General features: G+C 38.2%; 1 protein-coding gene across 8 annotated transcripts in view; it reads right to left on the reverse strand.

The window, feature by feature from the left end:
* Positions 1-1349: 1349 nt before the first annotated feature.
* The window catches only part of NRXN3 (neurexin 3), a gene marked incomplete at both ends in the record, with an annotated part of 985035 nt that continues 968613 nt past the window's right edge, over positions 1350-17771 (reverse strand). For 5 of the 8 annotated variants that reach the window (XM_082316885.1, XM_082316884.1, XM_082316882.1 and 2 more), the window contains one exon: positions 1350-1651. In XM_082316885.1, coding sequence (XP_082173011.1) covers positions 1350-1651 — 302 coding nt within the window. Of the gene's footprint in view, positions 2276-17771 lie in introns of all 8 variants that reach the window. The other 3 variants (XM_082316881.1, XM_082316887.1, XM_082316886.1) reach the window with 1 other exon arrangement.

Raw genomic sequence — 17771 nt, forward strand, 5'->3', positions numbered from 1 at the left:
TAAAAGAGAAGGAAAGGAAGAATGGGGCAAATGGAAAGACAGAGATGATCTGAAATGTCAAGCTACAAAATTAAAATATTACGTATGAAAAACAGTTTCATGTCAAAAAAACTATGCATTCTTTTACAAGTGTTTAGCTTTTCTGACATTTATGGGTCTTGTCACAAGTTGAACTCCGATGGTGTCTTTCTGATCTCTTTATTAAACTGATTTACTATTATTTTTTGCATGCATTGCAATCAGTCACAGAACCAGAACCCAGAGGAAGGCTCCTTTATTTTTGCATGGTATATTCAGCTCAGAATAGTTAACCATTTTTTAAGCATTCTGTTTTGAATCTTCAAATCCCTTTAACCATAGTTTGGCTGTGCTAACGCATACTAAGTGATATTCTCAAACAAAGCCAATGACTGATCAGAACAGACCCAAAACCATCTATTCTTCAGTTCAATTGCAAATACTGGAGCCAGATCCAAGGGAACCAGCTTTCCATGATATTTTTCTTCAGCACCACCCATCAGACACTTTCACTGTGTTGTTAGCAAACAACTTACTGCAAGACGACGGATTCTAGAGACAACACAACCAGATATGCAGAGTAAACACCATGGGTAGCTTTTGAGTTCATATATGGCAATAGTCTCTATTTATTATGGATTTTTTTTTTCCGAGATTTCTTCTCAACTCATGTCCTGGTTCCCCCCCCCACAGTGTTCCTCTCCACCCTTCCCTCCCACACCCAAAAGTAACCAAAAAGAAAAAAAAAACCAAAAAACAACCCAAGAAACCAAACCAAACCAAACCAAACCAAAAAACCAACAATCTCCAAAATCATTTATTCCCCTCCTCCAATCTCGAAAAATTATATGTATGCTGGACATGGCCAGATCAGTTTGTTCAATATTTTTTGTTGTTTAATAATGTTTGCATTTTTTTCTTTTTCCTTCCTTTTTTTTTTTTTAATAAGTAAACTGAAAAATTATCAATACAGTCAGGGATCACGAACATTGTTAAAGACTCACTTGGAGATACGAAACAAGTAAGCCATGAAGTCTTCTACCTTTGCAGAAAGTTCAGCGGAGGAGGAGATTTGGAGACGTCCAAGTTCACTAACAGGGCAGAGCTGTGCGCGCCATCTCCAGAACGCTAAGTGTGCTTTATAATACATTAGGGCAGAGTTTGCTGACTCCAAGCGATGACTGAGACATTAACAGTCACTGCTGAAATTTTTTTCCCAATACTTTTTCCCACAAACGATATCTCCCAATCTCGTTCGCTGCAATGGTTCTGCTATTTCAGTTAAATCTCATTAAGTATTTATATATTTATATATAAATAAGTATTCTTTTTTACACATAATACTCTTTGTCCTTGTTTTTCTGTTTCTTGTGGCCACTCTTTGAGCTCTGCTGCTTCTCCTTCACGAGTGTGCCATTGCTCTGGGCTGAGTTGCTGATGTAGTTCCGCGTCTCGTCCACCTGATAGGACCCTTCGTCCCTGTTCCTGTACTTGTACATGGCGTACAGGAGGATGAGGATGCAGAGGGCAGCAGCAGCCACAATGCCGACGACCATCCCCGTTGTGCTGCTCGACTCACGGACCACCTCTGAGGCCCCCGGAACCCGTCTGATTCCTGGCTCCGTGGGGTTTGCTGTGGGCACATTACGGAACATGGGGGAAGTGATTAGCGGGCTCTTCAGCTTTGTGCTGTCTAGCTCATAGGCAGTGGGCAACGGAAGCAAGACTATGTCAGGCTGGGGTTTGAGCTCACGGTTATTCATTTTGCCGGCTGGCAATTTGGGCACCATCCCAGTCGAGGACGAAGCTGTGGAGCGGATCAGCTCAGGGGACAAAGACGTGGTAGTAGTCCTACCAGTTTCGGAGACTTTGTTAGGTCTAAAGTCCTTGGATTCCCACTTGGGTGCGTGTGCTTTGTAGCCACCTTCGAAGATTGAAGTGGAAAGACTCTTATCTGTTACCAAGGAGAAGGTGGTGTAAAAATCTTCATCATCAGTAGGGGGTAGGTTAGAGTCAAAGGTTTCCCCTGAGCCATACCCAGATATCACCAAGCCATCATCATCACAACCATCGCTGCCTTGGTCCGACAAGCAAGGTAACCCCGCCTCAGAGGTCATGGACAGGGAATCTTTGGTGGTCTCAATAATGGTGAGGAGGGGGCGAAAGGTAGGGGGAAGTGTAATGAAAGGTGCACGAGTAGCAATAGGAGGGATATCTAAAGGGTCTTCTACAAGTAGAGGGATAACTAATTCACCTCCTGGGATGGAAAAGAGAAAAAAAAGAAGATTAGTACGTTTTAATGACACAATGCACCGTTTTCAATTCACTTAACTCAAGGGCGAGAGAAGATTTGGGCATTACGAAAATAGTGTCAGGGATTAGGTTTCTCGCCCTAACTACACTACCAGCATACTTTCCTGGGAGTGCCTTTCATTTTTCCCTCCCACCCTGCTTTGATGTTGGTAAACTTCCATTTCCTCCCTCTTTTAGCCTATGCTAGGTATGTAAAGTGAAATACTCTGAACTTTTTGGGACCCAAAGTTTTGATTTTTGAAGATACTCTCAAGTGACTCTGTGGAAATCAATTTTTGGTAGTGATCTTTCTTAAGCATTTTGTTACAAGACTGTTAAATGAATTATTTTTTACTTCCATAGAGCAATGTTCTCCTAGATGGATTTTATCATTCATCTTGCCAGTTTTTCCTCCTCTGATTCCTTTCATTTAAAATAACATTGGTATTTCTTCTCTGCCATTCAAGTCTGCTCACCTTCCGTAGCAGTTTATAAGGCCTTTCCCTAAGGCCTTTCCCATTCATCCATTTCTTCTTGATCGTTGCCTGGTTTTTAAATTGTGGGAAAGTTCATGAAAGTGAGGGATGGAATAAGAACCAAGTACTTACTGGGGTCGATGAAGGTACAGAGCTCTACTAAATGCTTGTTCATCTCTTTATAATCTTTCTTTACCATTCTGTTTGACACTAGCGATGTCCCTTTCCTTGCATCTTTTGGGGCTACTAATGCCATACTATCTTCACCTTCAGTTCTTCCTGATTCTTCTTTGATTAAAAATTAAGATAGACTTTATTGTGATTGATAATATAACTGAATAAGGACTCTGATGACCCAAATTAGTACTTGAGCCCAGGAGTGTACTGCAGAAGTTGTCTTCACACCTACTGTTACTTCTTGATATGCAGATAGCTGTGATCAGTGCTACTTTTTCCTAACATGATGGCTATCTGCCTACAGAGGACTAAAAATGAGGCAGACTGATGGTCTACTCTTGAAGTAGAACAACAAAGCTATAGCTATAACATTTGTACCTTACCACAGTATAAGCTGCAACTGAAACAAGAAAATCAGTTCATCATTTCTAAGATTTGGTTTCTGAGTGGCAATATTGCTACTTTTAGAGTAGTAGTCCTGTTTTTTCTATATATTGTAATATGACTGTACTTCTACTTTTGAGTGTATGGGTAATTAACACTCCACTGTTTTATTCTGATGTGGAGGCATAATTAACTAATTTATTTAGTTCAGATTGCATAGTCTTCTGCTGACATACAGGTTGCTGACACTTCTTTAGGGTGAGCCATATTGCTTTTGGAAGTTTGTGTACAAATTCTCCCTTGGGTAATTTTGCTTCAGCTAGCCACTTAAGTTAGCTGCTTTATATATAAACTAAAGAGTTCATTTGACACCATGAGTAGTCATCTAGATTTGTTGGAAGGAGTGCAACTTAGTAAGAAGTATTTCTAATGTATGGGAAATTTTGATTTATACACACCATTGCTTAAGGAAAGATATGCAAAAGGAATTTTACCTTCTAAATAAATAATTCTGGATTTTACTTATGTATTAATAACTGCTAATGATCAGTTTGGCATTGTTACAATGCTGAACAGCAGCAGGGTCAAAATTCTGCTCTCTCCTATCTACACTATATATTACACGCACTTGTTTCCCATTGAATACTGCCAGTAATGTCCATGGGAGTTCTATAAAGAATAGGGTCTAAAATCATAATCCCTTCTAAATATATTTGGAGAGCAATATATTTGAACAAATTACGTATTTGAAGATAGCAATATACTGGAAAAGGTACTTAACAGTTTGATTAAATCTGGATAGCTGAACTAGCAATATGGCTTGTTCTTATCCTTAATGAGAAACTAAGTAAGTGGTGACACAGTTTAATCAATTGAAACAGTCAGATTTATCTCAGAGGTACCAGGGCAGAAATTAGGCAAAAATAAGAAATGTGGTACTTTGCATACTTTCATGCAAAGTTAGTTTTAAGCTAAGATACAAAGGGCCAATTTGAATGTGTTGTTTAGTTTTCTGAGCTTCCTCAGCATGTTCATAGCACTTTTGTTATTGGATAGAGGATGAAGAAATAAATATCATGTGTGTAAAATAATGCCAATCTCTTCAAACTACATATCTTCAAAAAGTTATGTAAAAAGCAGAAAGTGTAGTCTGCCAAATGGCTAGACGGCATTTTGTGCCCATGCATCTGAGCTGTTTTCTGTGCAATGTAGAAACTAGAGCATGTAATATGATTTATATATGTCCAGAAGCCCTATCCATGGCTAGAGTAGAGCATCTATAATCCATGCAAACAGGTGGTCTCAGGATAAACTTGGGGTATGCCTCAGAGGGAAAGATCATCTGTGAGTCTGGTAAAAAATGAATAAAAATAATAGCATTTAAGTGCGCATTACATCAAATCGCATGAGTGGAGAATTTATGTTCCAGAAAATCAGGGATAGGTAGTGTCCCTTTAAATGATTTTTTGAGATAAGTGTTTTGGTGTTAAAAAGTAGTATTCATCTGTGATTTTCATTCACCATCTGTGACACCCAATTGGAAAAAAATCCATTTGGCAGCTTTTAGTTGCTCATCTAGAGCTCTGAATGCCTTTGTTCTTAAAATCTATTATACTGGCACACAGCATCAGTATGCAGTTGATCTGCCACCCACTGGGGCAATATTTTGGGCAGTTTTCTTCCAAAGAGAAATTGTTTTGGTCCTATTAATGATTAATTTTCTTGAAGGAATCATAAATATCTTACATTTAATATGAAGACCTTTCTTTTGCCCCAGTAACCCTTGCCTTTAAAACTAGGTCATAGTTCTGTAGTTTTTGTTGCTGTTGAGGACTGGAGCCAATGATCAAGACTAATGCAACTATAAAAAAGATCATGGTCTTTCTGAAATGTTAAGAAAAGTTGATAGAATTGCTATGGTAAGTGGGGTTTCACATAAGTGATGTAGAGCAGATTGGAGCTTTTTGATTCCAGCAAGTCTGTTGGATGGAAGACAATAGGACAGAATCAGGAATGAGTTTTACAAAGTTTTAATCTCACAATGTATGTGAGAAGAGAAATAACTTCCGTTCCAGGAAGACTGGATAAACTTTGATTTCCCATACAATTATTTAATCTCATCTCTAGTTTTATTCCAAATTGTCCAATGATCCATAGTATGTTTACCTGTATACTAAAGAAATAAAGAGACTGTTGAAGGTCCTTCACTAGGAATCACCTCTCCATCAAGGAGTTCATTTGTTACATTTACTTAAGACAACATACTTTTGAGGAGTATCAGGGAGATGGCTGTACGGGTGGTAATGATGCTTTGAACTTTTTTATTTTTCTTTGTGTCTGTAATGGAAGAAACAGTGAGACTGAAAAAAAGCTGTGTGGGAGAAGGTAACTCAGAAAAAACACTCTAGGTATCAAATCTGGCTTCTGTTTTACTGGTATGTTAGGCATCTCCACAAAGCTCACAGCAAGCTAGAAGTTGTAGGTCTAATAGGATGCAAGCACAATGAATACTTCTTGGGGGTATGTGATTTATGGAGGAGTTAGAACATCTTTTAAAATGGCATGATAAAAATGCCACTCAGTCTAAAAGCAATGTGTTATTTAAGGATAACAAGGAATGTAAATTCTGAAAAGCTCTCAGGAAAGTGTGAGAAACGTGATCACCAATATCTATGGAGGGAAGCAAGTGCAAACTTTCATGTTATACCTGCAAACGACTCTGTTACTGGTACTACATTTCTACTCGTAAGAGACACGAGGGGGAGTCTGATGACAGGCAGATGATAAGTGTGCATGTAGGGGGAACCATCTTTCACAAAATGACAGCTGAGGCAGCAGGAAGCTGCCTAAAGCCAGTGGTCCTGTGATGGAGAAGTGGTGCCTCTTGTCCAGGGCCCCAAGTTGGTTTAAAAGTAAGCACTGAAAGATTTAAAAGACAAAGTGCCACTCAGTTACCAAGAATACCTTATGTGGGATTTAGATCCTGAAAGGTTTGCTGTGGAAGGCAAGTGCTTTAAAGATTTGGATCTCTAGAAAAAGCTTAAGAGGTGTCCCCGAAAAACCTTACATGACAATTTGGAAGGGAAATACATTTGAAACAGGTTTAATGTTTGCATTTTCCTATCTGAAGTTTTTATTTTCTCACAGTGTCTACCATTTTTTCAGTCACAAAATTAACACTTTGCAGCCTTGAATAAAACTTACAATTTTAATTTCCAAATTGTTCTGTCCTTAAAAAAAATGGCAAGGATGCCACCCAGTTTGGGCCATGGCTTCAAAACAAATACTCACATGAGACTTAGATTCTGTTTGTGGATGATATGGGCTGTTTCCTGATAGTTACAGGTTTCTTTCCCCCTTTTATCTGTTGGCTGTTAAGCACCAGTTAACTGTTCACTGGTATGCTGCAAGTTCAGGATTACTTTAGCAATCCAAAGATTTCACAAGGATTTTCCAGATTTATTTTTCACCTACTCTGTGCTTTCTCTCCTAAGCAGGCAATGGATGTTTCCCAAACAGAAATAGGGTTTTTAAAAAGCTTCTGTTGACAACACAGTGCCAAAGAATTAAACAAAAAGGAAACGGATAAAATGGTTTCCTCTGCAGTGATACAGATGCAAAATTAGTTTGCCCATCAACAGTATAGTTGCAAAAAAATTACTGAACAGCAAACTGGAAACAGCACTGAGAGAACTGAGGTCTGTGAGGTGGGAAACCTTATACCGAGCAGCCCAGTGCTCTGCTTGGCCTTCTCATTCCACGAAGCAAACACAGTGTTCATAATTCCGTAAAAGTTAGCCTTTAAATCTAGCACATATACTATTTTCACAGAGTTATGCTTTTCTTTAAACTACCAAGATCATTGGGGATATAAAAGGACTACTTTAGCCTTGGAGCTGCCCTGCTTTTTGCTTTATGAGCATATTTATAGATACATAATTCATACCACTGGGGCTGATCTCCAGTAAGAGTTCTCTGCCACTGGAAAAGACAGTGTTAAAAATTTAATAGAAGCCTTATGAACTGTGAGGATGTTGTGGGAGAGTCATGAACACAGAGGGCACCAAAAAAAAAAAAAACAAAAAAAAAAAACCACCAAAAAACCCAACGTGAAAAAGTGTATCAGCTGCTGGCTTTCATCTTCAGAGCCACAACTACTTCACTGGAGTCTCAGGCATCAGACTGATACAGGACAAAAGGCACAGAAAAATGAAGCCTGAAAGATTCATCTTCTCCTGATGGCAATACGGGACACACCCTTCTCGTCTCTTTTCCAGCTGTGGCTGAAGAGCTTTTAAATGTCATCCATAAAGGCTGCACAACTCATCCATTTCTGTGGGCACTTGAAATTCTGCATCCAAATTTTGACATTTTCATTTTATTCTTATGCTGTTCCTCTGAAGTTTGACTCCACTTTCAGTATGAAATACTTGCCACAGAAAATAATTCCTTACCTTTTTCCCCTCTGTACCAACACAATAATTCTTTATTAAGTGATTGAGTTCATAAATTTCAGTCTAATGGTGTTTTAGTTAATTCTCCTTTGAGTCCTCTGAGGATAAAAAGGAGAAATTATTCAGAACATAGTTCCTGATTCACAGGAAAGATGATGCTAACACGAAACCTAGTAGATGAACATTCTTAATATTTTCTACTCTTGGCAGTCTGATGTAATTGCAATTGACAGTGAGTAGTAGAGAGAAAAACATCATTTCCACAATGAAATACTGCAACTTTTCATCTCAAATATCTCCTTTTCCTTTCAGAGAATATATAGTCCTCAAAGTGATTAGATAAAACTGTACTTCTTATGGTGGAGCTGGTTGAAAAGCATTTCCTAAGCCCCCCAAACTATATTAAAAGACATTAGTTTTTGCAGTGCTTCCTAATACGTGGCTCATGAGCAACAGGAAGGTACAGAGCTCGAGAGGTCATGAATCCCATGTTAATGCTGAGCTGTGTTTCATTGCTGTAAATTCTTGGTCACCTTCATACAGTTTCAGTAAAACATATTAATACCTTCCAGAGAGGACCTGACATTGCGTCTGCAGGCAGGATTCTAGAGCAAAACCAAGTATTTTGGTGCCCAGACACTGAGCTGCTCTGAACCAATTGAAAGATGCCCTCTTCCATCTCCCATCATTATTTTAAACTTTTGTGATTAATTGGTGACAACTTCCTACTCAGCATAATTATTTGTTGTTTTCAGCATCAGTTGTTCAAGGGACTTGACAGTTGAACCTAATATACCTGCTGAGCACAGCATTACTACTATGCAGGAATGGTGAAAACATATGTGCTTATAAGGAAGTACAGCTTTTTCTTACTTTTACTCATTACTTTTTAAAGAAATTAATCCAAATCTCTTTTGAAGCAAGGAAATTTTAGAGGTTCAGTAGGAAAGTGTCTGCCAAATGTACCATTTCTGGATGATATTAGCAAGCCTGATACTAGTCATAATATGATGGGTGCATTTACCTGGTAAGAGTACACTTGAGAGTATCATTTAGACTGGACATCAGGCAGATAATCAGCAATGAAGAAAATTGATACAAATAAAACACTTTCATAGGAATAAAGTAGGAATGAGGTAGAGCTGCAGTAAGAAGACCCTGAGAGCTACCAAAATGCTAAAGAAGTCTCATCGTTTTTTACTTCACATGAAGGCTACATTAAATTTAAGTAGCATGAAAGAAAGTAGCATTACTGGTGATTCATTTTGGGAAAGAGAAAGGGGAAAGAAAGCTCTAGAGAGGGACCAAGAAAGAATAGGAGCAAACTACCGTAAGCTCCTTCACCCCCTCCTATGCACAATATAATCTGGTAATCAACAGTATACAAAGAGCACATAACATAAAGGCAAATACAAACTGATTCAAAAATAAATAAATGAACTTATACATTTTTCCTAAAACAAAACCATATACTAGAAAATAAAAATGCCACGTCAACAAGGTCAGAAAAAGGAAAAACATAACAAGTCATTCACTTTATCAGCAAAAGAAAGATTAAAACCTACGAGAACTGAAAAAAATGACGAAAATCAAAAACGTTATTTCCTTTAAAAAAAAGTCATCAAAAATACATAAAAATATTTAGAAAGCATACCACATTGATTTCATAACAGTCAACTTACATCAACAAATTGCCCGCATGTTTTTTGGCATGAAAGGAAAAATTTACAAAAGAAAGTTGTGTAAGAATGCTCTTGGACAAGTAGCATTGCCACATTCTTGTAACTTGCTTTTTTTCGTTGTTGTTTCTTAAAAACTTTTTTAGCAAAATGTTTATTATTTCCTTTTTTAATATAATTGTTTTACAACAAAGGGCGATACAGGGAGGCAACAACACATACATCCACACCACATAACATGAAAAGAAAAAAATCTTGCACCTTAACAAATTTGAACTTGTTTTTTTTTCTGCTGTTTTTTGGTTGTATTTTTTATCTTATGTAAAGTTGTTAGCATATTACAGTTGAAAAATCCTGTACATTTTATAGAATTTACTTTTGCTTGTTTGCATATCTACATATACAATGTTTTTTGAAAAGCAGTTTGTTGCTTTTTTGCCTTTTTGGTCAATTTGATATATATTTTTTTAAACATTTTCTTTTTTTCTATAATTTTTGTGTGTGTGTGTTTTAAGGAATGGATGACTGCACATAAAATTTTAACAATGCTAAAGAAAGGGGTGGTGGAGGGGAACTTATGGGAAGAAAAAATGCCTAGGGTGGATGGAGTGGGAGTGTAAAAATCTATGAGTGTACTACACAGGAGATGAAGATGATGGGAGTGAATGTGTAAGTCAGTTGCCATGTCCATGTAAGGGCGGTACGGAGTGATCTAGCAGCATTAGAGCTTCTGGCTGTAAGGAAGGGATGGGCAATATACAAAAACAAATGAGCATATTCATGCCCATCAACAAAAAGAAAGAACAGAACTCTAACATTGACAATCTCACAAACCCTAAGCTGCAACTTCTTCAACATGCAAGTTACAAAAAATTAATAATTATAGTATTAATATTTACATTTTCATTAAAGGTTCTCAAATTATAAAAACAGTTAAAACTTTTCCCTACTAAAAATAGCAGTAAAAATACATAAACTAATAATAATAATAATAATAATAACAACAACAACAACCACCACCACCACCAGAGAGTAAAACAAAAAACCAAGGAAACTAGTTTTATGCATTGAAATTAGAACAACTTCATCTGTAGCTACCCACAGCCTCCTTCTTCTAAGAATCATCCTCTCTGAAGTCCATCAAATTGACATCAGTATTCTCAATAATTTGAGACAAACATTTCTTGAGCACATCAAATCACTGTTTTGAATGTAATGACTGTGTTGGCACACCCCTTCCCCACTCTCAAATTAGATTGCTTTTATATTCAGATTCTCTGGAGAATCTCAAAAATACGGCTGTAGGATTCTGCCAGTGAAGTAGTTCCTTATTTAAAGAGGGAAATAGAGGGAAAAATTGCAGAAAACAATTCATAACTCTTTTGTTTTGTTTGTTTTTTTTTTTTTCATTATTAGATTGGAACAAACCAAATCTAAGATAGAAATTTAACCATTGAAAAGAAATGCATCAAAATATAACTATGTAGAGATATACTAAAAAAAAAAGCAAAAAATGAAAAAGAGCACTTCATTCCCAGGAAGAAGGGAGATAAGAACAATTGTGGGGTTTTAAAATTTTATTTTTAAAGAAAAAAATATTCCACACACTTTCAAAGATGAACGAACCAGATGCACACATTGAAAGGAACAGACAAAGCAGTCTAGGGACACTTTTATCATTTGGATTTTTTTTTTGTTAAGAATTGGATTCTCTTCCCTTCCCTCCCCCTCCCATTTGAATTTGTTTTCAATTGTTGGCCAAAACCCCACCACCCTCCAGTGTTGCTTTTTTTTTTAATAGATCTTTTTTTTATCACTTCTTTTTAAAATAAACATGGAGAGGAAAAAAAAGGACGTGCAGTCTGGATGTACGTCATAAATAGACATAGAAAAAGATAGAAGAAATTGGCTGAGATCGACAAATGGGTTATATAATAGCTTAATTTTACTGTAGGATGTTAATAATAATGCATGCTTAAAGTAAGTTGCATTTAGGGAAAGTAGAAAAACAGAACAGCAAGCAAGGACTTGGGGGGCGGGCAGGCGGAGGCGGGTAGGAGGGGCAGGGGGTGTACCATCCATGCCTCTCCAGAAAGGGGAAAGCACATTCCAGCAGGTTCTCTGCATTTCTGGGGGAAGTCAGAAAGGGAAAAGGGCGAGGAGAAATCGTAAGCTATGCTAGGATACACTTTTTACCCTGACTATGACCTTGTATTTGGATCAAACACTCAATACTCCAGACTCCAGCCCTTATTCTGGCCCTAACTCTCCAGGGCGTTCCCAGAATGAGTGACATTTATTTTTCTGCCTAGTCAGACTGGGCTTACTCCTATAAGTGCTGATCAGTTCGAGTAAAGGGTGAAGAATTAGTTCTTACAAACAGACTCTGCTATGCTGGAAAAGGCTATGGCTGTAGTTAACATTTATTTGAAGTGGTGAGCAGTTATTCAGACATGCTGAATATGTCCTTGATTACTGCTGGGGGCCCACCTGTTAGCAATATTTGGTAATAAGGCCATATGATTTTGCACAGGCAAACCTGGCACTGCTAGCATTAAGACTGAGACTAGTTTCTCCTATGCTACAAAAGGATTTGAAGGTCAAGACGACATTACTAATCAGTTCTATTTGAGTCTTTACTAAAACTGAATCCCAAATACTGTATGTCCTAGAGGGGTCCTCGGCTTCCTCTGAATTCCCTAGACAACACATACAATGTCCATATTTTTCTTGTATAAAGACCGTCATCCTGACATCAGAGGCCGCCTAAGAAGGAGCTCAGGACCCCAGCAAAACAACCTGTTCTGTCTGATGTTTTAGGAGAGGGCAAATGTTATATATAAAGCTTTGGACCCTGTCCACGATGAATCTCTCCAGGAGATGGGAAAAGCAGGCTGTAAGCACTGCATGTACCTTAGCTTTCCATCAGGAATGCCAGCAAAATCATTTCATAACCCATCATAAAGGTCATGCCACCACCAATCAGTGGAAGTGGGTGGCTACCTTGAGCTCGAATTTCTGGGAAGAATGGGGCTATCTGCCCTGTAGATGTGGCCAGGGGTACTTTTGTATAAATATGATAACAAACAGGTAGGATGTTTTGGTACGTATTAACATGAGGAACAATAGCACCTCTAAAGGCACTGAGAGATCAGTATTAGTTCTGGGGAATGTTAAATAAGCATAAAACCCACAAAACTTAAATAGCTCAGATGATTGTTTTTAGATACATTACTGAAAAGTGTCCAGTTCTGAGAGGAGTTATATGAGAAGACTATTAACTCCTACTTCAGAACTGATGAGGTTGCGCTGACTACTAGCACAGTGCATCTGTAGCTGGAATGTACCATGCCTTTGCTGGAAGACTGCACTGGACCTATCTCCTACATCCCTTTGGAAAACGTGTTAGGAAGGGAAGAGGTCCAACCAAAGAAGAGGAAACCTGGTCAGGGTGATCTCAGGGACAGAACGTGCAGGTTCCAGGAAGCAAAACGTTGGTCTATGTAGGAAATTTTGGGGATTCATTTGTGGATCAGAAAAGATTGGCTAGGAACAGAAAAAAAAATTACAGAAGTGAGGCCTTTGCAGACCTCAGTGGAGATTTTTATTTGGTAAGGTTTCAAGGCTAGTGTCCCTGGACACCACTCCCTACCAGGATTCTGAGCCTCTGGTTTAATTATACTTAGGGAGTTTCACAAAGAGGCATTTAAGCTTTGAATTTTAATCAGCATTTGTCATGACTTGCAGCTGGATTTTCAGAGTAGTGAAATATCCCCCTTCAGCACATTAGAATTGAGTGCCTTCTCTTTGATGCAAAACAGACTGTAAGGCATGGGTCTGGTTGCCAACTGTGCAGCCTATGTCAGGCCACTCCAGCGAATACTTATGCCCTATTTGATGATAAATGTCTAACTCGTTGCACGAGGGTCTGGAAAAGCCTTTTGCTGCCTGAAAGATCAAAAGAGTTAAAGAACCACAACTGGAGCCAGAGACACTTAGAGAGATGACAAGATTTTGTAAAGGAAATCTTGATGTTAGACTTACAAGAGGATTTGAAGGGTGCTAAGCAATTTTTTCTTTACTTGGTCAATACAGAGGTGCTTGAACAGAAGCAGAGTTCCCTGGAAAATCTGGGTCCAGCAATTTCTGCTGAGGCTAGGAAAATCTTCTCCAGTTTTTTAAAAAATCTAGCTGTTAATAGTCAAAACTAGATGTCCTAATTTGAAAATTGGATCCTAAATGTTTCCATGTGAAGCTACACAGACAATATTTTATTACCTAACATTTAGCAAATTATTCCTCAGAAAAGCAAAGATTAAAAAGTATAACCATTGAAGCCTTTTTTTTATTTTCAGAAACTTGAAGTAGACCAAAGGACTAGGAATAGAGGCATCTGTACTACCAAGGCTTACAAGCTGCTTTTTTGAAGGATTGAGCCAAGGTAGCCAACTTTTTCAAATGAAAAATCCACATTTTAAAAAGGAGAAATTTTTACAAAAAGCTCATTGTTCAGCAGCTTTAATTATAAAGTTGTATTTTTCTCATTTTTTGTTTTCATGTTGCATTTTAAAATGCTGCTGCTAAAGGTAATGAGTACTTCTGTGTCTGTTAAAGAGCAAGGAGATAGATGGTAAATTAGGATTTAGGGCTGCATTACTGTCCCCAGGTTCGTGCTAACCTCTGGAACTTCTGTGTCTCCTACCACTCTAGTCCTTGGGCTCCATCAAGCTGACAGCTTATCTCTTCCCTAACACACTGAACCACACATTCTTTGGGTTCTGTGCACTGCAACACAACTCTATCAATATATCTCATTATTAACCACATGTACCAGCTGCTTCTTCTGACCTAGTTGCCCAGCTATACTGTTGCTGCACTTCAAATGTCCAGGATGGCCTAATCATGCATCCCTCCTTATTCGGGATATTTTTCTTTCTGTATTTTCATGCGCTGTAATTGCAAAACAAGGATGAAGCCAGGAAATTCTTTTTTTTATTTTTTGTACTTTGACCTAATTAGAATGGGACCCAAGACTTTCAGTGCTAAACGAGAGCATGCGTTTCACTACTGCATAATCTGGGCTTCCAAACTGCTGTTATGTTTGTAAGTTTACTTTATATATCAGGCAGCACCCTTTTAGGGTCATTTAAAGCCGTATGCATTGGGCAAGGATACTAATGACACATACTTCTAAGCAGCTGATACTATCAAAATATCAGTGAAAAGAAACAAATGGAGAATTTCCAGTGAACTGGAAAGCGTTCATTTTTCTGTAAAAAGTTTACCTACAAAATAGAGAAAAAGGTACTGTTAGCTATGCATCTGCTTTTAGCTTCAAGATATGTCGGCAGCATTTTCTCCTCTGGCTAGAATACTTTGGTAGCAGAAATACATGTTAAATAGATAAGGGGGAGGGGGGGGGAAATCCCTGCAAAAATCTCCACCGCAGGCATATGTCTGTACACCAAGGAAGAGAAGAATCTTCCCAATTTCCAGTGATTCCACCGTAAAATAAATACATACATACTAAGAGACTTGGTTCTCTCCCTCCCCCTAAAACTGGTTAAGTATGGTCTACAGTTGTTTAAAAGTTAGTGAATTTACCTCTTCCTAATATAAATACTAGAAATGCTAGATCCAGCAAGAAACACTCCTAAGAGCTATAGATGCAGCATGGCTTTTCTGATTGCCCACAACTCAGTCATTATTATTATCATATGGGGAAAATGAGAGAAAATGAGCAGAAGAGGGGGGAGATTGTTCTACAGGATGAAGTCCCAAGAAAGAGGAGGCAGGTGTGGAATTCTGGCAGGAATCTGGGAAACGTGGTGTTTCTAGATGGTCCTTCCTGCTTGTAGTAGCTCCCAAAACAATCTGTTCATTCTTGCATGCTTTTAACCTTTCTCAAAGTGGCATTTTTCAGACATCCAGACAAATGAATGCTTAGCAGACCACAAATAACAAATAGCCTATAGATTAATAGGAGTAAAATACTAATTTTCAAGGCAACCCCTCATCCCTACTCCTAACTCAGAATAAAAATCTGTTCCTGTGATTCCCATTGGTTATCCGCACTAATTTAAGCCACAAAAGAAGAGTATTTGGTTAGCTGGCCCACTACAAAACACAAAGAGATAAGAATAGCCTAAGAAGATAAATTAGTTATATCACTTCCCTTGCACCAGCTGTTTGTACTGGCAAAAAGCTCTCTCATTCTAACCCTACAGGCACATCTGAAGCTCAGAAATAAAAAAGCTAATCTATAGTAAGAATGTCTACATGAGCACCATTGACAAAGTCCCACATGCTGTCCTGTTTGTTTTTGTGTCTAAGAGTTAATTAATGGGGTTTCTTTATAGCAATGAGCTAGAAAACGATCAAATACAAAAGCATATTTACAGCTATCAGAGCTAAGGAAATCATAGGGCTAAACCATCACGGCTCTCTGAAGTAAAGAATTTTTCAGGTGTTTGCCATAAGCTTATTATCTTTTCACACTCTTCCGAACCAAAGGGTATTTTGATGATTCCGGTGCTAAGCAGTGCATCCAATGTCACTGGCCTGAAAGCATTCTTTCCATGCATCTCTACTCAACTGTCTTTTTCTCCTGGGAGAAGAATCTGATATGTTTTTTTGAAAGACTGAAGATTGACACTTGTAGTCAGCCCAGCTAAAGCTTTTTTAGGTAAAGCTGAACTTATTTAATCTTAAAAGTCAGTCACATGGGAAGAAGTCTTTCTGAATCCTGAGGGATTTTGCAACCACAAACCAGATCCTTATACTGACAAACTCAGTAGCAGAACTCCATCCAGTAATTTGAGTGGGAGCAGGAATAGTTTACTGTCTTTGGTCTAAACCCATGCAGTACAGGTTTCCTGCGTATTTATGATATATTAAAATGTACATAAGTTTTTGCTTATCTGCAAACGTAGAGCAGCAAGGATATCTTAGTGTCTCCTCCTTTCTTCAGTGTATACAGCTATGAAGCAGCCAGATAAAAATACGTGTCATCATTTTGTCTGAATGCTAGTGAATGCTCCATGACTACCAAATTCCTTCTTGGTGGTTGTATTCCAAGAAGTCTTATACTGTCATACCATTTAATATTACTTTTTTAGAATGTACTAGGAAACACATCAAGGCAACTCTCAAATGTGCTGTCTAAGGGATCAGTAGGCATATCTGTATATGAAACGTATGTCTTAGAACACTAACTGGGGGTAATTACATGGGCAAATTGAAGAATTTAGGAAGTGCTTAGATGCAGGACTGGTTTGAATGTCCAGATCCTAAAAGACACCTGAAATGCGTGTCTGTGTAAGGAGGGTATGCCATACTGAGACAGTTGATGGAATAGTGCCTACTTGGCTGGCATACAAATAATCTCGTAGGTGCAGCTAAATTGTAACCACATGAAGATCTGGATATGTCATGAATGCTGTTTTGTACCTCACCTTACTATTGACTCTGCATTATCCTCTGTTGGAGTTGTACACCCAAATTAACTGATGCATAACAGTTATTCCTATGATCTCCTCTGTTCATATGTAATTACTCATAAATACATTTTCATATTGGATTCTTTAAGAAGAAGTCAATTCCAGTGAAATTCAGAAGTAGACAGGACCCATTTTCAGTGCAATATTTTTAGTCACTTGGATGCTAGGCTACACTTGCCATTTCTGTTGAAAGATCCTACAAAGTAATCTAATTCCCCCCTCAGCTAGCATAAGCACATTACATTCTCAAAGTCTGTAGCTAGTCTAGCTGCAAGTGACTCAGTGGATGGAACTTCCTCCCTTGCTTTGTGAGAGGAGGATCCAAAGCATAGTAGATTCACTATCAAATGGTTTATCTTGCAAAGAACTTAAACTTCTCTTCTGATGGCAAATTAGTGATCCTAGCTCTGCCCTCGATAACCCCTCTTTCAGTATTTCCTGCTCCTCTTACAGACATAAATCAGTGCTGGGAAGAACCTGCATTTGCAGCTTGTATCCAAAGATAGCTGCTGTGCTTTTATCTTGGAGCTGTAAACAAAACAAAGTAAAGCAAAACCACAAAGAAAAAAGTTGTCCACTTCTTGGATGGCTGAATAATCCAGGATCATCCCAGGCATTACTTATCTCTCCAGAAGACATTCAAGATCTAACGCATTTCACTTTATAAGTCTCTTCAGTGAAGCGGCTGAAGCTTATTCTTGAGGATACATGGGAAACAGTACTACTACAGACCTTTAACAAGGAACTTTAACAGTGTACATACTGGACTATGGAACTTTCTTTGACAAGCTG

This window comes from Platalea leucorodia, assembly GCF_965183815.1.
Source record: "Platalea leucorodia genome assembly, chromosome: 7".
NCBI lineage: Eukaryota > Metazoa > Chordata > Aves > Pelecaniformes > Threskiornithidae > Platalea > Platalea leucorodia.